General features: G+C 51.3%; 1 protein-coding gene across 6 annotated transcripts in view; it reads right to left on the bottom strand.

Annotated features, from left to right (window-relative positions):
- Positions 1 to 651: 651 nt before the first annotated feature.
- The window catches only part of KLF8 (KLF transcription factor 8), a 58,627-nt gene continuing 33,973 nt past the window's right edge, over positions 652 to 25,305 (bottom strand). For 4 of the 6 annotated variants that reach the window (XM_077307602.1, XM_077307601.1, XM_077307600.1 and 1 more), the window contains 4 exons: positions 8,334 to 8,886; positions 5,686 to 5,788; positions 5,101 to 5,237; positions 652 to 2,132 (listed from right to left, as the gene is read on the bottom strand). In XM_077307602.1, the coding sequence (XP_077163717.1) occupies positions 1,951 to 2,132; positions 5,101 to 5,237; positions 5,686 to 5,788; positions 8,334 to 8,850 (939 nt within the window). In that variant the 5' untranslated portion in view covers positions 8,851 to 8,886 and the 3' untranslated portion in view covers positions 652 to 1,950. Of the gene's footprint in view, positions 2,133 to 5,100; positions 5,238 to 5,266; positions 5,594 to 5,685; positions 5,789 to 8,333; positions 8,887 to 18,456; positions 18,793 to 25,305 lie in introns of those variants that run through there. The other 2 variants (XM_077307598.1, XM_077307603.1) reach the window with 2 other exon arrangements.

The raw sequence follows: 25,305 nt of genomic DNA, 5'->3' as shown, positions 1-25,305 counted from the left end.
TGTGCACATATGCATGCCTTTGCCTACTGAAGATTCACTTCATGCATCTATCCAAGAGGACTCCAGTCCACAGAAGCTTCTGGCACATTTGATAGGCATACAACCTGCACTTAAGACCTGCTGCCCATCACAAAGGACAGCACGGGTCAAAATAAGATAATAGATTTCACCTGGTAAAAGCAGAATTTGCAAATGTCCTATGCTTCCATGTTCATTCTGCATGCAAATACCACTTAGTGTTACCTGCCAAGGCAGTCAGAGAGGGGGAGAACAATACCTGGTGAAAATGCTGAGGCCCAAGCACAGCTGAGTAGGGTTGATGGGGGACACAACAGCTAGGATTTAATTCTCTGAAGACCCCACATACAGCTACTACGTATATTCCTGTGAATAACCTGCCATCTTCTCCTGTGTAGGGCAGACACACGCTGGGCATACGGAAGCTTCTGACATCATTGCAACCTGGACAGCCACATTTCCCCCTCCCTCGCCTCCCCCTACCACGTGATCACACCATGGCTTCTTCCAGTCCCACAAAGGTGGATGCAGTAGACCCTCCCTTTCCTCCACCTTCCTGATCCCAATGAGTTCACTGAGCAATGGGGAGGTTCCCCCAAGCAGGTTTGGGAAAGATGAGACAGACACAGAAGAGCTTCTGCAAAACCATGTTCATATTGGACTCCCCTCAAGGGCAGGGAAAAGTGAATTCTAAAAATCCCAGCATGTGTCTGTCAATCAAAAGTCACCCTCAGAACCCACCCCAAGTTCAAGTTCTGCAGTTCAAAGCTGCTGCCAGGTTGAGTCTTCTGTAGAAGGAGGAAGGCAGAAGTCCATCCATGGGCCATCCTGGGAAAAGCTCCTGGGTTTTTTTCTCCATGCCACTTTGACAAAGGCGGAATTCAAAATCCCCACATCCCCCCACTCACAAATCTGCTGAGTCATCACAGTTCTACGTTCCGCAATTTCTTCCCCTTTATGTGTTTTTTTTTGGCCCCTCCCCCATCACCAGCCCTGGAACACTGGAGCTCTCTCTGCCAGTCAGCCACAGGACACAAGGGAAGGGTCAGTGCTGCAGGCACGGAGGAGACGGGCCCTGCCACATACTGATCAGAGCAACACTCCCCCAAAATCCAAACGTGAAAGTTCAAATTTGTTGAATTCTAAAATTTCATTGATCTTGGAATATTCCACAAGAGTTGCTGAATACGGTCTTCTCCCAGCACAGATGAGGTTACGGTTTCAGGGAAAATGGAACTTCTGATTGCAAACTTCAAGGGCTCAAAAATGAAAATCCCCAAAAACTTAACTAAATTGTGCTGAAGAGCTCTTGGACATCTAAAGACCGAACGCTGAATTCCAAAGCAGGTTTCAAATATAGACTTTGTTTCAGTACTCCTTAAAACATTTTCTTAAAAAAACCCAAATCATTCCAAGTGCCCCCCGCCAAGCTATTTTTAAGGGAGTCAGGGTTGAGTTTGTGTGCGTGTGTGCGTGTGCTTGTGCGTGTATATGCACACTACCCAGGTTGATGACTCAAAGCTGCAATGAATGAAATCCCAAACTGAGTCCTGGAGAGATGGTCTGAAGGTCAGGGAATTCCTCAAAAGGTGCCACGGAACACGGAGGAGCTAGACGTGGCCTTCTTCAGCATCCCATTGCACCAACAACCCACCCCAACCAAAAGCATCCCTTCCAACAAACGCAGAATCCACCCAGCCTGGCCATCCAAACACCTGCACTCTCCAGCACTTGCCAGTCCTGGAAACGGCACTTCCCCAGACAGCTCCTTCCGTGGAGTTCTGCGGATGGCGCCGACTGGGAGGGGAAGGAGGGGAGGCTCTCTTCACAAACGCACTCTGTCCACAGCAGCCGCAACTATCAGGCAGGAATCCAGCCAGCTGCTGGGACCAGTTCTTCTTCCGTGGCCGATGAGCGCACGAGTGAGCTCCCTCACATCATGATGTGCCTCCGGCGATGCAAAGCCAAGTGGTCAGAGCGAGAAAAGCTGCGGTCGCAGTCCGAGCAACGGAAAGGCTTGATGCCCGTGTGCTTTCGGAAGTGCCGAGTCAGCTCATCGGAGCGAGCAAACTTCCAGGTGCAGCCCTCCCAGGTGCATTTGTACGGCTTCTCTCCTGCAGGGGGGCAGGGGGAGGAAATGATCAGGAAACACCCCAGACTTCATTTCAACGGGGGGGGGGGGGGAAGCCAGCGGTGCAGAAATAAAGCACCCCAGGCTACAAACTTGGATGAGAAAGGTTGAGGGTCAGGGATCCTTCTTCCTTTGGCCTTCCACTGTCCCCTCCCATATAGTATTTTATTGTGCAATTCGTGCGCAAGTTAACATGAGGTGCCTGGTCCTTCCTGGGACCCTCTCTGCAGTGAGAACATGCACTGTCAACTACACTAGCTTAGGATCATTATAATTAAGTGGATTTGTTTGCAAAATTTCCCAAAATATTGTTTAGCCATGCTCACACGCCTCTCTGTATCAACTCACATAACCGACTGGCAACCTCAGCTGAAGACTCAATTACCCCCATGTGGTTGGGCAGGATGACCTTTGGGTTTCCCTTCAGCCCAGGATTAAATATATGAATTCCCCTAAATACCAAGTTGGGCCTTTGGTCCATCTGGCTTAATACTGCCTCTGCTGAGTATCAGCAATCTTCTGTGCATACAGGCCAAGAAAGCCTTTTCACACCACCTGTCACCTGTTTAACCAGGGATGCCAGAGGGCCAACTAGCAGCCTTCTCAACAGCTGTTCTGCCAATCAGCACCAGTCCTCCTCTCCTCCTTGAGGTAAGCTAATACCTCTGAATACACACTTGCTAAGGAGGAACAAATAAATGCTCTCTTTAAATTATTCTTTAAACATCCAATCAAAGCCTATTCTTCCTGGTGGCTCTTGTAAATGCGCTGAAGAAAGCGACAGGGAAAAGATGCGGGCCCCAACCTACAGTTGCCCCCCAAGTTGAGAGAGACCTTCTGAAGCTTGTGAGAGCAAAAATCAGGGTGAAGGCAGGCAAGCAGAGGAGCCAGCCGCACACTTCCCCTTGGCCCAGTGAGACCACGGGTGACAGGGACCCCCCTGTGGGAGGCAGACAGCTGGGCTGGGCATCCCTGGCTGCACCCCAGGGCCAGACAGAAGGGGCTCCTTGGCTCTTCAAAGGACATTGCTGGTGGTGCAGAGGAAGAAAGGGGGCTGTGATGAGAAGCCAAACGGGCTGGTGGAGGGGAGGCCAGTTGCTAGGATACCGGAGGGCTGAGGGGATTCCAACCCGTAGGATGGGAGAGGTTGCTAGGAAACCTGTGTGGGAGGATCTGGAGGTTAGAAGGAACTACAAAGATGGCTGAGCAGCCCTTACAAATCTGACCCCTGCAGAAGTGTGACAGCCCTATGGGAAGAGAGCCCGAGCTGAGAAATGGTCGGTTCCCTTTCTCCCCACAGAGTGAGTTTAGAGCAAAAGAAGGCAGATCTCAAGAATCCAGAGGACAAAACCCCTGGCTGGCTTGGCTGGCACAGGCATCATGCAGAGCCATCTTGGGAGGGCAGCTGTGGGTGACCTGGAAGAAGTCTCACTTGGGGTTCGGATAGAATCCAAGCAGGGTTGCAACCTCTTTGGCGTGACAGTGATGCAAGCCAGCCAGAAATGTCCTGGACTGCAGCAGGAGTAGCCCCAGCCTCCCTGGTCCACACACACAAACCCAGGATCTGTTGTCATCACAAGTATTGGCAAAAGGAACCCTGGAAAATCCAGCTATCCATGACTGTCCAAGAGAGCCATCTAGTGGGCACTTGACGTCCCTACAATGGTGCTTTTAGCTGTCACTTTATGGTTACAGGGTAAGGATTTCAAGGTAAGAGACCTTCAGAGGTGGTTTGCCATTAGTTGACTCCACATCATGACTCTGGGATTCCTTGGAGGTCTCTCATGCAAATACTGGCCAGGACAGACCTGTGCTTGCTTTAGAGAGCTGCCAAGAGCAGGTTAGTCTGGCCTATGCAGGACAGGGCACAATGCTCCACTATTGCTATTAAAAAACAGAACACAACCTGCGTGTTACCTTTCATTAGGCCACAATGACAGAAAGGAATGTGCAGCCAGCATGATATTCCATGCCATTTCAGTAGGGCTATGTTCTTGTTTTAGATTTTACTTGGTACTTAACATTTCTTACTAGCACTAGAACAACGTTTGAGTTTTGTGGCACATTTAGCACCAAAATAGCTAAAATAAGCACATATACCCTTCAATTATTGAGGGGGGGGGGAGAAACTGCATCCAGAAATGGGGTAAACAAAGGGATGACCCATACAGAGGACAATGACTGGTGATCTAGGGTTACTCATGGAATTCAATATACTCTCCCAACATTCATGCTGGCTTTGACGCCTTTTCTTTCCCCATGTGATCTTGGTTAGCCTAAGATCCCTCCAAGATATCCAAGAAGTCCCAACCAGACAAACAAACAAACAAAAAACAAAGCAGGAAGCAATGAGCTAATTTAGAAAATAAAGTTATCAATATTTAGGGCATTTTCCAGGATATATTTCCCATCCTCCTCCCACCTCCTGCTCTCTTTTTGGACCCAAAATTGAAACCAGCAAATGTGTAGAGCAAGCTTTTGATTGTCTTGGCTAACTAGCAAAGCAATATGGGAAAGGTCATCTCCCAGAAGGGCTGCACAGAAGGAGCAGGCCTGGAGGAATCTGGCGGAGGAGAGCAAGCTGGTTAGCAAGGGGGAAAGGGAGGGGGTCTGTTCCAGGAACAAAAAAACAAAAAAAATCAGAAAGGCAGGAGGGAGCAAGTGGAACTGAGAGCAGATGAGTTTTCAGAAAGACAAGCCAAAAGGAGAAGAAAAGGCTTCAGTTCTGAAGTGCAGCAGAGTCTCCACTCAGATAGTCCCAGGTTCAATCCCAGGCATCTCCAGTTCTTAAAAATCTCAACTTCCAGGGTAGAGAAAGAGCCAGGGCCCATCGCAAGACTCAGTTCTGAACTGGATTAAGTATGTCAGGAATGCTCAGAGATAGAACCCTGGAACATGAGGCAGTAGGGATTGGCTCTGTTTCCTGAGAGCCCTTCTCCAAAAGGACTTACCTGTATGTATCCTCCTGTGTGCTTTTAAGTGTGAACTCTTAGTGTAAACTTTGTTGCAGCCCTCGAAGTCACACTGGTGGATCCGCCTCTTCTTCAAGTCGGGAGATTCTGCTAGCTGCATTCGTCCCACTGAAGTCCTAGCCAGAGATTGGGGGGGAAGGGGGCTATCAGCACACTATTCTGGCACCCAAATCCCATCCCCCACTGGAGCCAGCTTCCCAATTCCACCCTTGCCGGGGAAGATCTAAGCTGCAGGCATTCCTGGGTCCCACTCCCCATCTAGTTGGCAGAAGCAGCTCCATGCATAAGCCACAGACCCTGCCCCCTCCCCCATGATCTCAGCAAAACGGATTATGGGGAGTACTTTGGGGTGGGGAGATGGGTGCGCTCCAAATGCAAGTCCTTGCAAAGGCCCATAAGTTGACTGGATAACTGCAAACAGAACGGCAGCTGAGGGGGAGGCCACTGGAGGTAGGGTGGAACTGTTTTACTTCTAAAATAAAAAAACAGATGCACGTACAGCAAAATGCTGCCAGTTTCCACATCTGCCCTAGAGGCACCCTTCCTCCAAAGGCCAATACTCACTCTCTCTGCAGGTCCGAGAAGAACGCTGGGCCGCTCTCCACGGTACTGTCTTCACTGTCGCTGTTCATCTCCATGGGGCACATGGAGCTTGGGTCGACTTTCACTGTAGTGAAAAGTAGCAAGGCGTAAGAGAGGGCACAGGCACATGCATGCACACACACTAGTAGCTCCCATCTGCCAACAGACATCCACAACAGCCCCGGCAATGCCAAATGGCATGCAGGGAGGGATGGTGCAAGTGAGACTTCAGAATCAAAGATCTTTTATATTTCTGATCCCTCCACATTTCCCCACCACTACATCTCCACCTGCACCAAGTTGACTAAAGGTACAACTATTGCTCTGTGACTACCAAGCTCTACCAGCTATGCAGTCTTAGAAGTCAGGATCTCCAGGATGAGGCCTCATTCCATCCATGCACGTATGAAGAATGTTTGGTTAAAAAAGGAGAACATGTGTAGGGAGGCCGCTGTTCCCCCATGGCTGCCTCCCCACATCAGTAGTACAAACCCCGAGGGAGTGGGGCAGTGGAGAACCCAAATCTCCAGCAAGTGCGGCACAGAAAATCCACTATGTTTGGCCTTGCTGGTCCTGCTGGGATTTGCTTGGATGAACAGAGTAGCTGTCAGAGAGGGAATATGTCAGGGGGGGCAGACGACTTCAGAGGGAAAGTGGCCTCACTGCAGAAGCACACCAAGGAAGAGGCTCACTGGAGCCAGCGTTCGTGTTTAAAATCAAAAGGCGGCAGAGCACCTTTTTTAATTTTTAAATTGAATCCAGGGGGAAGCCGACAGGAGATTAAGTATCTCTCGCTCAGGATGGCTCACCGAGAAGAGGTGAAGGAGTAGCTGTTACTGTTCAAGAGGGAAATGGATTAGGACTGGCCACTGTTTTATCAGGAATATATTACAAAAAAATATAAAGACCAACAATAAAAAATTCTTCAAATACATCACATGCAGAAAACCAGCCAGGGATGACAGGTAAACAGCAGAGAAGCTGAATAAATTTTTTGCTTCTTTCTTCAGTGTGGAAGATGTGAGGGGTTTGCCCACATCCAAACAACTGACAAATCACCAGGCTCAGATGGCGTAGACCAGGGGTAGTCAAACTGTGGCCCTCCAGATGTCCATGGACTACAATTTCCACAAGGCATTTGCTGGCAGGGCCTCATGGGAATTGTAGTCCATGGAATCTGGAGGGCCGCAGTTTGACTACCCCTGGTCTAGGCCATCTGAGCCTGGTGATTTGTCAGCGAATGCTGGCAGGGGCTCAGGGGAATTGTAGTCCACTGACATCTGGAGGACCATAGGTTTACTACCCCTGCTCTTGTGGATTAATAGGAAACAGTGTGTATAAATGGGCAGTGTTTACAGTGGAAAGTGGTAAGCAGCAGGGTGCTGGAAGGCTCAATACTAAGTCTGGTGTTGTTTGACTTGCTTGTTAATGTTTTCAGGTTGGGAGTAAGCAGTGAAGTGGCTGAGTTTGCAGATGATACTAAATTGTTCAGGGTAATAAGAACCACGGCTGACTGTGAGTTGGTCGAGAGGGATCGGTCGAGGCAAGGTGAGAGGGCACCAGTGTGGCAAATGAGGTTCAGTGGTGGGAAAATGCAAAGGAATGCACATTGGAGCCAAAATCCTAACTATAAATAGATGTTCGGGGGGTCTGAACTGGCGGTTGCTGACCAGGAGAGAGATCTTGGAGTCATGGCAGATAACTCACTGGAGATGTTGACTCAGTGTGTGACGGCAATAAAAAAAGGCAGATGCTACGCTGGGGATTATTAGGAAGGGGACTGAAAACAAATCAGCCAGTATCATAATGCTGCCCTATAAATCTATGGCATGGCCTCATTTGGAATACTGTGCAAAGTTCTTTTCACCAGACTACAAAAAGGATATTATAGCACTGGAAAAGGTGCACAAAAGGGAGACTGAAAGGATATAAGGGGATGGAGCACCTTTCCTATGGTTAGAGCAGGGGTAGTCAAACTGCGGCCCTCCAGATGTCCATGGACTACAATTCCCAGGAGCCCCTGCTAGCGAATGCTGGCAGGGGCTCATGGGAATTGTAGTCCATGGACATCTGGAGGGCCGCAGAGTTTGACTACCCCAGGGTTAGAGGCTGAGGCTCTTGAAAAATGATGACTGGGGTTTGATATTATAAAATTAATTAATTATAAAATTGAATATGGGGCAGAGAAGGTAGACAAATAAGTACTTCTTCCCCTTTCCCACAATACAAGAACTGGTGGGCACACAATGAAATTAATGAACAGATAAAAGGAAGTACTTATGCACCCAAAGAGTAATTAACACACAGAACTCACTGCCACAGGAGTGGAGTGGTGGTGGCTACAAACATAGGCAGCTTCAAGAGGGGGCTGGATAAACATGAGGAGAGATTCATCAGTGGCTATTAGACACAATACATAGATGGGACGCTATATTCGGGGCAGAGGTGCTCTGTATTCCTAGTGCTTGTGGCAAAACAGTAGGGGGGGGCTTCTGGAGTTCTGGCCCCACTGGTGGGCCTCCTGGCGGCACCTGGGTTTTGGCCATGGTGTGACTCGGAGTACAGGACTAAATGGGCCACTGGCATGATCCAACATGGCTTCTCTTATGTTCTCCCAAACAGCAGCTCACCTGAGCCAGCGTTCTTCCCATCGCCACCAATTAGAGGCACGGTGATGGCAGCGGTGACGCCATCGCTGGGCATTGTCGTGTACACCACTGGCAGGGACTGCACCACCACGGGGATGGTCTGAAGGTTGCCCATCTTGCTGGGGAGGTTGACGGAAGGGATGGTGTGAATGACGTGCAGGATCTGTTGCCCGCCGCTGCCCTGGGTGGAAGCCAGGATGGAGCCGGGGGAAAGCACCGCAGGGATGGCCGAGGACGAGCCCAGCCCCGTCGGCGACATGGAGACCACAGGGGCCTGGACCGGGGGTGTTGACAACATGGGCGAGGATCGGATGGAGGAGGGCAGAGACAAGGAGGGCTGCAGGGAGGCCTTGGGCTTGTTGAGGGACAGGTCCACCGGCTCGGCCTGGGGCTGGCTGCAGTCGCTGGCTAGCAACTCCTCGGGAGGTTCCGTCTTGATGTCGCTCAGCAGCACCGGCGGCTCAATGGAGCTCCCCTCCAGCAGCGACGATGAGCTCATCTTGAGCAGCGCCTTGCCGTGGGCCGAGCCTGCAGCCTGCAAGGAAGGGAAGGAAAGAGCAATGAGCAGGCTGTGGCTCACCAGGCAGTTCCCACAACACCCACTCAGGGGAGCTAGCAGAACAGGGATGTGAACAAGCGACCAGGGAAGCCCAGGCTCAGAGCGGAAGGCACCTACGATGTTGCATGTTCCCCCACCCCCCCACCTGGACGATCTGCACTACCACGGAGCCCATTTATATCCATTACAGAGAATGGGGAGGGGGAGGGCTAGCAGCCCAACCCTCACCCGGCACTGGGGTCCTGATTCAAATGGCTCCCCAGCAGAGACTGCTCCCTGTACATGAGCCGTGAGATGGGAGGGCAGCAACTGGGTCCTGTTTGGCCATAAATACAGAGCTTCTCGTCATACAATATGCAGATTAATCCTTGAGAAATTAGGGAGGGTCGAGGAAGAATCCTGCTCACATAAATTTTGAAGCTGTCGCAACTGATTCCCCAAACAGAAATAATCACTCTGCACGGGAATCTAAGGGCCCCTGACCAAGAATTCTCACAACTCTCAAGTCTAAAATGACGCAAGCAAATAAGAATTTAAAGGAAAGTCACTTTCGCAGGGGAAGAAGGCCGCTGGATGCAAGCTCACAGCGCCCTGGGCAGTAGCTTCCCCCTTGCCGGTATTCCCCTTAGCACAGGGGTAGTCAAACTGCAGCCCTCCAGATGTCCATGGACTACAATTCCCAGGAGCTCCTGCCAGCGAATGCTGGCAGGGGGCTCCTGGGAATTGTAGTCCATGGACATCTGGAGGGCCGCAGTTTGACTACCCCTGCCTTAGCAATATACCCTGGATTTAGGACACGAGGATCCTATGCCAAAGATGCCAGCTGGACCAGCCGATTCAAAAAAGAAAGCAAGGCTGCAGCCCTTCCCAGGAAAGAGGGGTGGGGTGGACTGCAAGGAACTGAAACTTCTCCACTTCACGTTTCCCCCCAGCAATGGCATTTTACTGCCAACCCCTGGCTAAAGTGTTACCCTTCAAAGGCCAGGCAGAGGCAGCCCACAGGAAACAGCAGAAGCAGGCCAGGGAGACAGGAGGGATGGGGTCGTCACTGGGAGGCAAATTGGCATTTACAGCTGCACAGGGAAGGCTGGCACTGATCCGCCACACATCCCCCCCCAACAGGTGGGGCTAGAAAGACAAAGAGCCCATTCCCGGGGCAGAAGCCAGAAACACAGCAGCTCCCATGATGTGGTGGTGGTGGTAGGGAGAGTCTGAGCCATCCATCAGCTTTTGTCTCTCACCCAGGCCCCACAATGAATTTGTCTTTTTGCTCCACTAGGACAGAGCTTGTTGCAGCCCTGGGAGACCTCCTGCAGAGCATCTGGGCCTGGGGTCCTTCAGAGAGACTCAACTGGCCAGCTAGTAGGAGCAGAGTTCTGTACAAAGGGCTGGAGAGACACAGGATGCAAGAGGTTAATAGGTAGCTGAGAAGACCGGCTGACTTAGCATTATACAGACAGACTCTCCCCCTTTTGAGTCCCGCCCCACCAAGCCTCACAAATCCCTTCACTCTCCCCACTCTAAAATGTGCCTCTCCGGTAGTGGGCAATGAACAAGTACCTCCCCTCTTGAGCAAAGGCAGGAATAAAACTGAGAAGGGGATGGGGGAGCTGCTGGCTCTTCCACTCTTTCCACCCAGGCCTCACCTTGAGGCCTAAACTTAAGAGTACAAGAGACTGAGCAGACTGTAAGGTCCCTGGGGCAGAGAGCTGGACTTTCTTGCCGGGGTTCTGTGGAGCCAGAACACCCTGCTGGCAACTTGAGGTTAAGCTGCAGAAGGAAAATGGAATGTCCCTGATTTCCAGACCCGCAAAGCCAGAGCTGATCTGATGAAGATGCCTGCAAATCCTAAACAGAGATTTTTAAACAGGCAGGATCCCCCCAAGGAAATGGTGTTGGAGAAAGCCCCAAGCAGCAACATCATGCTGAAGAACGCGCCAGTCACTGCCAGCTACAAAGAAGGGGTAGGCCCAAGGGGTGCACACAAGAGCCTCTCCCCCTTAGTGAGCTCTGGGACGACCCCCGCCACCTCCCCAGCAGACACCAGGACAAAATTCCCAGCACAGTTTCTTAAGGCCATGAACACCTTGCTTGACAAACGACAATAAGGGGCCACCTTCTGCAGCCCCCACCCACGCAAAAATGTGGGAGACAGGCCTTGTGAAAGAACCTGAAGCAGAGATGTTGCCAGGAACTGTGGAGGGACAGGAAAATGAAGCAAGCCAAGGGGGGGGGGCAGCCAGAACTTCCATCTCTGTCCCTCCCAAGCATTCCCCTTTGGGAAAGGCCGAACAAAAGACCTCCCTCCTCCCCAATGGCGCATGAAGGCACTCACTGCGTGTTGCTATGGGAACAGGCGGGAGCCCACATTGGGCTCCACCCTGTGTAAAAGGGGGATGGTAGAGCTCACCCCCACTGTAGGGAGGGGGTGTTCTTTCTGGAAGGCCGAAGGTCACCCGGGTGAACCATCCCCTCTTCCCCTTTGAGGCTGCAGTGGCCAGGAGAGAAGGGAGAAGTCCGTAACCTGCCTTCCTCCTAGCCAAGCTTGTGGGGAGAAAGCCACAGTTCCTCCCCCATCTGTCCAAGTGGCTGGACTGAGAGGGGTACCCCAGAATCTCCCACAGTACTGCAGAGGTGCTGAGACCTTTCCTCTCCCTTCCTCATGCCACTGAATGTGGGCTGCATGACTGACAGAGCGGGCCTAACCTGGGTCTCCCTCGTTGCTTCCATCTCAGCCCTTCTCCTCTGACAACTGCTATGAGGGATGACAGGCCGTTAACCGAAATGGGTGAGAGAGACCCATGAGGACTAGCTTCCTCTCCTGCTCCCCCAACCCCACCTCCAAGGAATTGCACAGTATGATCTTGGCTCAGAAGCGGCTTCTGCCCACAGGCTCCAAAGTCATAACTGGAAGTGTGGCCTGGGTCTCTCCCTTGCCATCCCTGGGCACTGCCTAGCTGAAAAGCTCACCAGAGGGGAGAAATTCTTATTTTGGCCAACTCCTCTGCCCTTTCCCATGTTAAAAATGTCCTCAAGGAGAATGACAAGTATGAAGCGGAGAAAGCTCTAATTTAAAAAAATGCGACCATAACAAAAGCAAAAAGTCAAAACAAACAGATAAATCCAATTGCAGCAGCAAAAGTCAAACTCGATTGAATGGCCAGGTAAAAAAGATAATCTTAAACCACCACGTAAGTGATAAAGGTGGCACCAGGCAGATCCGCCACGGAAGGTGGTCCCAGAACCACAGCATTACCCCCTAAGAGGCCCTTCCATCGGGAGCCACCTAAGCTCATTTCAAGGCAGCTTGATATGGAAGAAACCAAACCTGCAAATGCGCTGGTCCCAGGACTTCTCTGGCCAAAACCAGAGGGTTGTATTAATAACCAGAGAAGCCCTGAAGAAAGAAGACAGGACCAAATGGTGGTGAAGTAGGAATTCCTGTTCTCCAACAAGGGCACCAGTTACACAAGGCACAGTTTTGCCATTCAGTAAACCAGTAACCAAGCTGGGACATTCGCCAGCCCACGATGGGGCTAGAGATGCAAAAGGGAATGCAAGTTCCTGTATGAGGCAAACACCGTCAGCATATTCAGAGACGCACAAAAGGCCTCTTGCTCCAGGAAAAGAAACAGGAGGACCGGTGTGCACATTTGCTGTGACTACAATATCCCCGAACACTTTGAGAACAAGGAAGGGTGGGTACATTGGGGAGGGGATAAAAGGGGCATGTCCGTACCCTGTCAATTCATGCATTTTGACTGGTACAAGTGGTCCCAAAGACAACCCTCACCATCTGGGGGCGACTATTATTCTGTGTTAATAATATTTATTAATTTATGTTTATCACTGGGTGGTTTTATATGCCACACAAAGGTGGACTTCTTGCACAAGGCAGCAGTTTTGTCATCGGAGATCTTAGCAGCTGCAGATGCAGCCAGGAGTGCTGAGTTCGAACCAGGAGGTAAGTATGTGGGGTGAAAGGAATGACTGCCAAGAAATGCTGCAGGTGCCCCGCCCGGTCTTGTGTACTGCAGGGAGAAGCAGCAGGCAAGGAGGCTGCAGGCTGAGGGGCAGGCAGAAGCCACGGGAAGTGGACTCAGTGGTGGTGGCTGCTCACTGGAGCCTGTGGGTCTGGCAACAGAACAAAGAAACCGAGGGGGTGGCAATCTCAAAGGCCAGCCCTCTCAGGTGTTTCTGCAGGGGTGCTGCCTCCTTCAGGGATGTCAACGAGGGCCCAGACAGAAGAGTCAGCCCCATATCCACTGAGAAGCCCACTTTCTGTTAAGACAGAGCTGCTGTTCAAAGACTGGCCCAGTATCGAGAGCAGGGTGGGTCAAACTGGAGTATGCATATTGATCCCCTGCCCTGGCTCACAGATGCCCGGGATCAGTGGCAGCACCAGCTGGCCTGTCTGGGCTTGGCACAATGCCCAGAAGATCAGTGCCAAGCTGTGCTGCAGGGACAGAAATCTACAGCCACATGGTGCACCCTGTGCAAAGCTCAGAATTTGCAAAGCTCAAGAACCCAGGATGGGTGTGGTGCAGAAGAAATTAGGCAACTCCCTCCCCCAACCAGTTCCTGGGATCAAGGAGCACCTCCCACCCTCCGGCCTCCCCTACACACCCTAGATGGGTGGCTCCAAGACACTCCCAGCCCTTCGTGCACAAAACACACCCCTCCATCCTTTGGCAAGCCCAGGAGGCTCCCTTCCCCCAGCTGGGCTGGCCTCACCCACATCTAGCCACCCCCTCCCCTCCCCAGAGCCCTGGCTGCTTGCCTGTCAGGCCTCCTCCCTCCCCGGTGGGAGCCAGGACAATAGAGCTCCAGTTCCCACCACCCTGCCTGAGCCTGTCCTCTGGCCAGAGGGCGAGAACTAAAGGAACCTCGGCTCCAGGAACTTGGTCCTCCCTTCCGGACCCACCCCAGCCATCCCTCCCTCCCCTGCCACATTTTCAGCCGCTGCCAGCCAGCCTGCCTGCCCCGCCCTTCCATCTGCTCCACGCCCTCGCCCAGCCCCAGCCCCAAGGGATGCAAGGCTGACTTTGATCCCCTGTTCCAGTGGGGAGGGGGCTTTGCCCTTAGGGCACCAACAACGGCTCCTTTCTGCTCGCCAGTAACCGTGCCAAGGGAGGCAGGCAGGCAGGCAGGCTGCACAAACAGACAGCTCCGTCCTTCTGGCGTGGGGGGCCTCTCAGGGTGAGCAAAACTGGAAATTGAAAAAGCCTGACACTTGGATAGGGCCAGGGCAGAACAGGGCTGGAGGCGGAGCCAGAGTGGAGCTTAGTGCATAAACTTCCTAGTCACCTAAGTAGCTTAAAAGTAACACACCGGAGATTGCAGGGAGATACAGAACAGCTTCACTGGGGCTCTCCCGGCAACCAGTCTGAAGGCCAATAACTGGCCACTTCTTTAAACTCTCCCAATTTCCAAAATCCATAGCTCCAAGAGGGCTGAAACAGACATAATGCAAGAAATCCCTGATCACATCACCCTGTTTTCCATAGGAGGGACAGGCTGGTGTTTCTAATTTGCATTTATGTATACTTTTCTGCTTTTCTCCCCAATTGGAAACCAAAGCGGCTTACAACTTTGTTCTCCTCTTGTTCATTTCACCCCCACAGCAACCCTGTGAGGTAGGTTAGGCCAAGAATGTGTAACTGGCTCAAACTCCTCCAACAAGCTTTCATGGCAGCAGGGGGAATCTGAAGTTCCCACACCCTAGTCCAGGAGTGGTCAAACTGTGGCTCTCCAGATGTCCATGGACTACAAGTAACTTGAGCCACTGTCAGCTGGGGCTCAGGGTAACTGTAGTCCGTGGGCAACTGCAGTCCATGGGCAACTGCCCTAGTCTAACACACAAACCACTGCACCATCAATGGTCAATCAGCTCCACCTAAAGACCAGGCTACAGTGGCCACACACCCTGTATGGCCGGGGATCCCAATACTCCATATCTGAAGCAGTTTTAGGGCAGTCCTGAACCTTCAGCTGCTGCAGAATCCCACCTGTTATCAGGGGCTGGCTAAAGAGAATGCTTGGCTCCAAGTCTATCAACACTGGCCTGGGGCTGCCAATTCCCTCTGGATCCAATTCAAAGTGACAGTTCTTTTTATCATTAGAGCTTTTGACAGGATGGGCCAAGCCCGATAAAGCTCCACTGGTCAACAATGGCTTAAGGGAGCACCTTTTCCCCACTAAACCCATGTAGTTTTGGAGAAAGTGGACTCGATGCCCTATGCTTTTTATTCACAGGTTGAGCAGAACCCAGGAGACAGATGGATAGACAAGACACACACCTCCTTGCAAGCCTCTGGGTGGTTTTTAAGGGAACGGCTTTTATTGAACTGCCCAGAACAACCTTAATATCTTTGGAAAGGCAATGGATGCCTTTTATAGAACACGACGAAAAGCCCCAGCCTTCTGACAGGGCACCTTCCCATTCCTCTGCAGCCCCCACCTTCTCCCTGCTGCCCTTTTGCAACCCTCCCCCCAAGACCCGCTGCTGCCTCCACCTTTGAGCTCCAGCCAGCCTGCTGCTGTCGACATTCCACCCAGGTTTCTAAGTTCCTCAGACACACCCTGTCTTCAAGCTCTGTTGGTCAGAAGGCTGCAGCTGTAGCCGACACCACCCTGACCCGCCCTCCTCTGCATCCTCCTCAGCTTTTGAGAGAGAGAGAGAGAAAGGGAGAGAGAGAGAGGGAGGGAGGAGAAGGGGAAGGTAAGGGAAGGTCCATGACCTGAACTCTCTCCTCCTTGAATGCCTGAGATCTGAGAAGACACTGGGAAGGGTCATTCATGGCTGGAATGCTGGACAGGGTGTGAGAGACCCGGATTCAAAACCTCACTCAGCCACAGCAGCTCACTGGATGACCTTGGGCCAGTCACATACTTGCAGCAGGGTTGTTGTGCGAGGATAAAACAGAGGAGTGGAGAATGGCGTAAGATGCTTTGAGTAAGTGAAGAAAATAAAGAGCTCTGTCCATTGGTGACTGCAACACACCCCATATCTCCAATTAAAAAGTGTGACAGAACCAGTAAGCAAAGTATCTAGAGAAAGACCTTCTTGGGGAGGGCCCTGAGGCAAGCAGTCCTGCCCTGGGACTCAGCATCTGTGGCAATGTGCAGTCACGCTCCTGGCAAGATGCCACTCAAAGCCATCCACTGCTCAAAGCATGATCTGGATTCCAGAACAAGAAACTGAACCATGATCCTCCCAGCAATGGACCAGCCCCAGCTAAGAGTGCATTCACTGTAGCATCCCCAAACTGGAGCAGCACAGTGGCTGGCCTCCTAAATGATGGATCCTTCAGCAAAAAGGAAAACGGCAAGTCTATCCTGAGACCAGACATCTTTCTCCTCCTCTGCTGCCACTCAGCCATGCAGTACCCAGCAGGAAACTTGGCCAAGGAAGAGGGGCCCTTAACACTGTTCTCCCAGGACTCCCACTCAACCTGGTCTCTCACTAGGGCCAAAGGTCACAGCTGCCTTGCAAAGGGCTGCGGTAGGCTTCTCTGGTTCCTACCGCCTCCCAGCACCCAAGGGCCAAAGGTCATGGAAACCCAGCAAAAGGCTGAACTCCAGCACAGGAAATGCCTTGAGCAGTCTCTGCTCGCATGGGGCTGGATGCCAAAAAGAGGCGGCTCTGCTGTGGAGTCGTGTGGGAGGCAGAGAAAGGGGCATCGCTCCAAAATGCAGCTCCTCCTTCTCCTCCATCTGTGTTTTGCAGGGAAAGGAGGGCTAAGTGGAGCTGTCACCTGGGCCTCCAAATATCTGGGGAGGCAGGATCATCCACCCCAGTTCTGAGCCACTGGCTGCATGGAGCAGCACCACCGCTGTGGCAGAACCACTGGGCCTTTTGTCCATCCCAGGAGAATGGGTCTCACTGCAAGACTCCTTGCTAGACAAGACGGTGCATCAGGGACTGAGGTTTTCCTCCTGTAAGCACAGCCCAATAAGCAAGTAATGCCTCATTAAAACCTCAAAAAAACCTAAACTAACTCAGAGCAAACTAATAGAGCAGACAGAAGTCTGCAGAAGGGCGGGGACTGTCCACACACCTCGCCTTGGCGGGGCGTTAACTCCAGACGCCCAGGCTGTGACGCCAACTATTTAAATGCCATCAGTTGTTTAACAGTTTCCTTGCCAGTCAAAACGCATTGCACAGCTGAAGAAGCAAGCTGACTCAGGCAAGTACATGCTGGAAGGAGTGTTGTTAGCCTTTTAAGATGCCAGCAAACCGATCTCAAAACACAGCTTGCCTCTGTGCACCCCCACAAAATCTCGCTTCCAGAAGGCGAAACCACTTTTTGGCTGTCTTGGACCCCCCTGGGTCCCAGCATGCCTCTCACACTTTTGGCACCAGACTTAAAAGTGGTGTAACAGCCCTACTATGTACCTCTGACCCTGCAACTTGTATAGAGGAAAATAATCAGAGCCTGCTGTTTACAGATCCCTCACATGTCCAATAACTTAAAAAGCACTAACTAAAGAAAATGTAACCAAATAAATTGGCTAGAAACCCAGTAGTTAAAAGTTGAGTCCAAAGTCACTGATTGGCTCCACTTTGTTTCTGGAGTCGACTTTCATCCCAGCTCCACCCATGCCACTCCTTGCCCCACCTCTGCCATGAAGTTCTGCAACCCAGAGTGCCACAGTTGGCAGCTTCACCACCCCGACTGCCTGGCAAGACACAAGAACCTCAGAAGAGCCCAGTTTTGACCCAGGGTCTCTGGCACAGAATCCTGCTTTCAACAGTAGCCAAAAGCACAGCTGCCCGGCTACTGTCAGCCCCTAAGGTTTGCACCCAGCAACTGATATTCAGAGATACACCACCCAAGGCAGAGGTCGTATTGCACTTGGGCCTCTTTCGTGGGCATTAATAGACAATGCTTCAATGCCAGCATGGGGGTGCCTATAAGTCAGATTCGCTGCTGGTGCTTCCAGAGGGCCAAAGGGTCATACACTGTCCAGCAGCTGATTTGTCCTAACTTTAGGAGAAGGTTCAAGTGGTTAGCCCTGTTGATCTGAAGCAGCACAACAAAAATGGAGTCCAAGAGCACCTTTAAGATCAACTAAGATTTATTCAAGGTGTGAGCTTTTGAGTGCCTGAGGAAGAGTGCTTGCACTCGAAAGCTCACACCGCGAATAAATCTTTGTTGGTCTTAAAGGTTCTCTTGGACTCTATTTTAAGAGAAAGGGCTGGCCCCTCATAACAGGTGGTGGTTTCACAGGAGGAACCCTGTCGGACTATAGCGAAGCAAGAATTGGGGTTTGAGGCAGGTACAGCCACAAGGCTCCTGCTGTTACCGAAGGCGCCAAAAAAACATTGGTAGGCTGCCTGTAAACATGACCCGCCCCCGCCGCCCCCCATCCTAGAAGGTACAGCGGAGAGCTGCCGTAACTGAGCGGAGCGCCCTCCTACCCGACACACTCTGTACATGCTCAACGCGGCAGCCTCGTCTAAGCTGCCTCCCCCACCCCCGAAGGCTCCCCGACGCAGCCTTCAGGGCGCCTCTGCAGGCACTTTCCGACCGGCCAACTCACCCCCCAGGCCCCGTGCGCGGCGCTCGTCCCTTCCGCGGGGAGGATCATCCCGAGCCGGGCTGGTCGGAGGACGCAGCGGACGGGAGCAGACGGGCAGCGGCCAACCCCGCGATCACGGGCGAGCAGAGCGCGGCAAGAGCGAAGGGATTGAGCCCGGCGTCTCTACGATGCGCGGGAGGGTCGCTGCTGCTGCTGCCGCTGCTGCGGGCTGGGTGTGCTCAACTGGCAGCCCCACCCTGGGGAGGGTGTGGCCAGCCCCAGTCGAGGAGGCGGGCGTCGCCCAGGGCCGCGCCTTCTCTGCTCCCTCCCTGGGCGCGGGCGGCGGTGTGAACAGGGCATTTGCTCGTTCCGGAAGGCTGGGAAGGACGAGGAGGGGCGACCTTCTTTGGCCAACGGGCTGGGGATGGCTCGCCATAGCAACGGTGGCGCCACCGCCCTTGTCGGTGACTTGCCGCGGAGCCCTGACCGTGCACCTGGGCGCCAGGAAGGGGGGAGGACGGCGGGATGGCTCACCTAGGTTGCAGTCTGTTGCCAAGGCCTGCGTAAGGCCTGCGTAAGGACCGGTAGCTCCAGCCCCGAAAATAATACCATTGATACCTGCAGCATGCCCTATATGGACTTCAAGGACACGGGTTTTTATTTACCTGAGGGGTTAATTTCACCATGTATCACTCTGACCTGATGTAGGTGCTCTTGGGCCATTCACTCTAACATGCTAAGCCACCTCGCAGGGTTGTTGTGAGGACAAAACAGGGAAGGTGGTTGTCTTCAGCTCAATGGAAGAATGGAGGAGTAAATATGCAGGTTGGCATTGGTCATGATGTTTATTTACTTAACGTATATATTTACGTGTTTTATTTAGTTCATTTGTACATCATTTTTCACCCTTCATTTCATCTTCACAACAGCCCTGTGAGGTAGATTAGGCTGAGGGTATATGACTGGCCAAAGGGCACCCAGGAAGCTTCCATGGCATAGTGAGGATTTGAATCTGGGTCTCGCACATCCTAGCCTGTCACTTAAACCAGTTCTGAAACTTTTTTCCGTCTCCATGACCCACTGAACTATGAAATCGCAATCCTTTTGCTTGCAGGTACATATGCTGCGATTCACAAAGGGACAAATTATCATTTGAACTGTCAAGAGTGTTGTGGGTGCAACACTCCCCCCACCCCCCAAGAAGCTTCTGCATTCCCTTCCAGGGACTGAGCCTAAGCCAGACCAGTCACAGGCCCTCCTACAATTCAAAAACCTGCTGCCTTTTGTCACATTCTCAGCCTCCCAATAGTGTAGATCAGGCTTTCTCAACCATGGTTTCTTGATGGCCCTGGAAGGGTATCAAGAATGGGTGGGAGTTAATTTTTTAAAAATTGTTAAACATTTATCAGGTGGTATGATCATATATGGTCATGTTGATCTGATCCTCCCCTCCAAAATGGCCAAGGATGGGCCTGGAGAGAGTGGGAAGGGGAGGGGCCAAAAGTGGGCGTGTCCACAAGTATGCTTCCAAATCATATTCTACCCAATAGCACCACTTCTGGGGTTTCTCGAAGGCTGAAGAATGTTTCAAGGAGTTCTCAGTAACGGTGGGTGAAATACCTGGAAGAAGAACTACAAGACACAGTGAGTGGACAGAGGGAGCACAAAAGTAAGGAGGAGGAGTAAAGATCCTAGCAAGCCACCTGGGCAGAGTCTGCACACACAGGATAATGCACTTTCAATGTGCTTTGGCAGCTGGATTTTCCTATGCAGAACAGGAAAATCTACTTCTAAAGTGTATTGAAAGTGCATTATCTATTGTGTGCAGAACCTACCCTGGTGCTTGGAAAAGAAATTTGGGGAGCTGGAATCAGCTATGCAAAGTGAACCTAACTTTCCTTTTTTTAGCTGAAATGAAGAGGAGACCCGCAAATCTATGTTTTGGCAAGCTGTAGCTCACAACCATCCCCCAAACTTCACACCCCATGTTGTGCTAGGGAACAGCCCCCTCCGCTTCGTACTGTCTGCATACGCAGAAAGAGAACCTTCACTGGCACCCAGCTTGGTCAGCATCATTTCATACCTGAATCACAATCCTGTAACCATGCATGTGTGCAGCAGTTTGTAATAAGCCTGATCTAAAGCAAAGCACAAGATGTATAGGAGACCAACCCCACCCTCTGGGGCAGCTGCTGGGGCTGTTTCTTCTGCAGGCTGGGGCTTGGGCAGTGGGTGAGACAGGAATGAAAAGCCTCCCTGGCAAGGCTCCACCCTCCCTGTTCCTCGCCTGAACAAACAAAACCTTGTAGAGGCCCAGCTTGGGGGGCGGGGGCGGGGGCGGGGGTGGGGGTGGGGGTGGGGGTGGGCGGAAGGATAGGTGGGGTGAGAGAGTTGCCTGTGTTTGGGCCCTGTTATTTATGGGCAGCACAGACTGAGAGAGGTCACCCTCGAGCTGCATGACAGCTTGCCTATTCAGAAGGAGCTACAGAATTGGGCACAGCCAACTTGGCCAGGCTCCCTAGCGAAGTGATCACACCAGGACTGGCAAAAGAATCCTCTCAACTTCCCCTTTTAGTAGCTGGGCCCAGCCCAAACTACTCTCAGTGTCTCACCCACGATCACAGGAGGACCTCATCTTTGCTGCATGTGTTAGGTGCTGTGGCAGGAGAGAAGAGGCGCCCACTGATCCACCAGGCACAAGGGCTGGACTGTAAAATCATGTAAATAGTCCTCTGCTACCTCTGGACTACTGCCAGAGTTGGTCATGCAGGCAACAGAGAGGGCAGTTACAGGTTGAGGCACAGAGCAAGGGATGGGGTAAGGTATAGGGGCATTTCTGCACATCACTAAAAATAGTGTTATGCCAGCTGAATGGCGTAGTGCTAAATATTATCACACCTTCCAGCCATTCCTAACCTTCTTGCTTTCGTCTGCCGCCTTTTCGCACTTCTCACCCTCTACAAGCAGTGCTGGAAATGGCAGAAGACAGCAAGGGGGTTTATACGAGACCCTCTTCCACCTGTCAATCAAGCCAGGCAGCCAATACCCTTTCTCCTTTTTTTAAAGGTCCCATGATGCCCACCATTTTTTAAAATTTATAGTTCTCTGTTTAAACACCTTTGCACCTAATCATAGATGCACAGTGCTTTTTGAACACCACCCCTTATGGAATCATTGAGTATTTTAAAAATGAATCTCATTCCTGATTTTGGGGGAAGGACTTTAGAGAGGCATGCTTTGTGTAACAACTTTTGAAAGAAATTATTTTTGGCTTTGCCTGCACGCTTGTACGCTTATTTGTTGCTCCAGGTAGTTCACCTTAAAAAAATATCCCATCCCCAGAAGAAGGAAGAGGGAGGTGGATGCAAGGGCAGAACATTGGAGGTAGAGATAGCACTTCTTTGCTTCCATACATTTCTTTTGCATGTAGTCTGCTGGTTGGCCATGGAGGGAAAGTGCTCTCTCATTTCCAGTACACCCCAGTGTAACACAGGGAGCAACAGGAATCATCTGATGAACAGTTCTGTCTTTCCCGAGAGGAAATGTTCAGGTTTTTGGGCCCCCACAGAAGTTTCCACAAGAATCAGACAAAATGTCAGTAGAAATACAACCTCATGATCTAAGCCACTCCCCTCTCTTTTGTGTGTGCCGAAAGCTATGACGCCCCTATGGGGTTTTCAAGGCAAGAGGTGGGTCACCATTGCCTGCCTCTGCATACAGAGATTGTAATTCCTAGGTAGTCTCCCATCCAAATAATAACCAAGACTAAACCACCTTAGCATCTGAGCTATCCAGGCTAGCCAATTCCTGCTGACCCTTTACAGGGAAAAAATACCCCCAAAATTGTAGAGTGTGCATAAGTGAGTGTACGGGATAGTCTGTGCTGCAAGGAGATGCATGCACTCTATTTGCTTTGCTGTCCCTTTGTTCCATTTTGCACAAGAGCTGTGAAATATAAAAATAAAGAATAAGATGGAAACCAAGAATTCAACTCTTGCATTCTTAGAGAGAAACAGAATTTAACCAATTCAAGTGGACACAGAAAGACAAAAATGGCAATTCGGAAGAACAAGCTAACTGATCCAGGAACCGCACAAAGCACAATAAACCAGCTCCAGGCTAGCTTGGACAGGAGGAGAGCTGTAGGGAAGGTCAGAACAAACAGCAGCTCTCAGTTATAGAAGAGTTAATCAGCAGGCTAAACATGTTCCCTATCAAACACACACAGAGACCAAGCCCCCCACCCCACTGGTCAGCCAGCAATTCCAGTTCCTGTGAAGCGCACACGCACACACACACACACACACACACACACACACAGTGTTGTGTATGTGGGTTTGACGACGACCGAGCTCGAGGTCCGAGGCGAGATCTAAACAGATGCGGAACCAGCCAATGTGCTGCAAGGATGCCTGCTGTGGAATCCAATTGGTTTAAATCTATTATGTTCGACCTAACCTATTGTGCACAGCTGTGGGAGTTTCTTTTGTCTGCATAATGTACATAAGTTGGGGTCTTTTCAGGGGTTTTCAGGGGTCTTGTGTCCTGCTACAACACAGACTCACTGCTGAGATCACCAATAAAGAGCTGTTCATCTGCCCACACTCTGCCTACAAACCCACATATTTAACCTCCCTGTTATCCCTACCCCAGGGTCCAATCGACACAGTGGCAGCCCCCTCCCCCCCTGTGGGGTGGGGAGACAGGTGAGGAGAAAGCTGTGAATGGGACCAAAGCACATTTGAGCAGGAGGTGGCTGGTTAGTGCAGGGGCAATCAAACTGCGGCCCTCCAGATGTCCATGGACTACAATTCCCATTAGCCCCTGCCAGCATTAGCTCATTGTGACACTAAGCCAGGGGTGGTCAAACTGCGGCCCTCCAGATGTCCATGGACTACAATTCCCATTAGCCCCTGCCAGCATTAGCTCATTGTGACACTAAGCCAGGGGTGGTCAAACTGCGGCCCTCCAGATGTCCATGGACTACAATTCCCATTAGCCCCTGCCAGCGTTTGCCCCATTGGCCCCTGCCAGCATTAGCTCATTGTGACACTAACCCAGGGGTAGTCAAACTGCGGCCCTCCAGATCTCCATGGACTACAATTCCCATTAGCCCCTGCCAGCATTAGCTCATTGTGACCCTAACCCAGGGGTAGTCAAACTGCGGCCCTCCAGATCTCCATGGACTACAATTCCCATTAGCCCCTGCCAGCATTTGCAAGCATTTGCTGGCAGGGGCTCATGGGAATTGTAGTCCATGGACATCTGGAGCGCCGCAGTTTGACTACCCCTGGGTTAGGGTCACAATGAGCTAATGCTACACATTCCGCTTTGGACAGAGCGTGCTGTCGTGGTTATGCATATCGGACTACGATCTGGGACACCCAGGTATGAATTCCCAACTCTTCCGTGGAAGGTTGCTGGGTGATCTTAGACTAGCCTGACCTACTTCAGAGTGGTTGTGAGGATGAGAACCATGTAAGCTTCCTTGGGTTCCCAACTAATAAGTAAAGAAATAATTGCAGACCAGAGCTCTTCCTTCCTCCGTCAGAGAAAGCCACACCCTCAGCCTGACTTCCATGCAACCCAGTGTCCCTCTCTACGCATCTGATGAAATCTGACTCATGAAAGTTCATGCTGGAATAAATATTGCTCCTTTTGCCTGTGCCACTGGAGGCCTGTTTTATTCTTCTCTATGTGGAGAAGTTCCAACACCAATCTGAGCCAGGGCCCACTGCACCAGCAACCCCATGCTGCTGCCTCGGCTTCATTCCCCATCCCAACAGCATGTGCTCTAGGAGGCAACTTGCTCCTCCTCCACCTTGAAGACCCCTGAGCCAGGACCCTCCAGGCATGCCTCTCAAGTTTGATTTTTTGTCAGTGCCGTAAATATTTTGCAGCCTCCTTTGAGTCTGGGCAGCAAGGCAGGCAAATAATATACTCAGCACAATGCACAAAAAAGTAGAAGCTTCACCCACCCTAGAGGAATATCCAGACAACAGGCATACTGCATAGGTTTGGCACAAAGTTTTAAAAGGAGTGTGTTCAGTGTTAGGTGTTAGATGATCTTTGAATCATCTTCCACTTCTTAAAAAGTTGTTTTTATATTTCACTTTTCACTACCCAAAGGAGTCTCAAGGTGGTTTACTATCACCTTCCCTTCCTTTTCCTACAACAGACACCGGGGGGGGGGGAGGGGGGCTGAGAGAGCTTTGACAGGACCGCTCTGTAAGAACAGCTCTATCAGAGCTGTGACAAGGCCAAGGTCACCTAGCTGGCTACAAGGAAGAAAGAGGAATCCAACCCAGCTTGGCAGATCTGAAGCTGCCACTCTTAACCACTACACCAAGCTGGCTCTCCAGCTTGCTCTAAAGCAGTGGTTCCCAAACTTTTTTGCGCTGCCATCTCCTTGGCTCCCAAGCCACATCCCTAGTCCCTCCCCCCCACAACACACTCATAAACACACAACTCTTCCCTGGTGTTAGGTCTACAGCAAATTCAAAACACAATGTACAGCCTACAGTTCTATTTTGTTTGTTGTTCAGCAGCCATATTTTAGTCTGGAAAAAGGAAGGTTCTTTGTAAACCTACTTTGGGTTCTCATTGGGGAGAAAGACAGATGGGGAAAGAAAAAGAGAAGCAAGCAATGGAAAATCCCATGGCCAGGAGCAAGCAGGAAAAGGCTTTTCCAGCCTCCCAAAGATGGAGAGTTTTGGAGAAGGATAGCCAACACTGGCTTAAGAACTCCCTTGAGATCTGGGGTACAGCTTGGAAAGGACAGAGACTGAGGAGGGGAAGGAACTCAGCAGGAATATGACTCCATCCAGCCCACCTTCTGAAGCCGTCATTTCCTTCAGGAAGCTAAGCAGA

Source organism: Paroedura picta, chromosome 13, assembly GCF_049243985.1.
Source record: "Paroedura picta isolate Pp20150507F chromosome 13, Ppicta_v3.0, whole genome shotgun sequence".
In the NCBI taxonomy this organism is placed as follows: Eukaryota; Metazoa; Chordata; class Lepidosauria; order Squamata; family Gekkonidae; genus Paroedura; species Paroedura picta.
The sequence above is the reverse complement of the archived record's forward strand: the minus strand, read 5'-3'. Positions and strand labels throughout refer to the sequence as shown.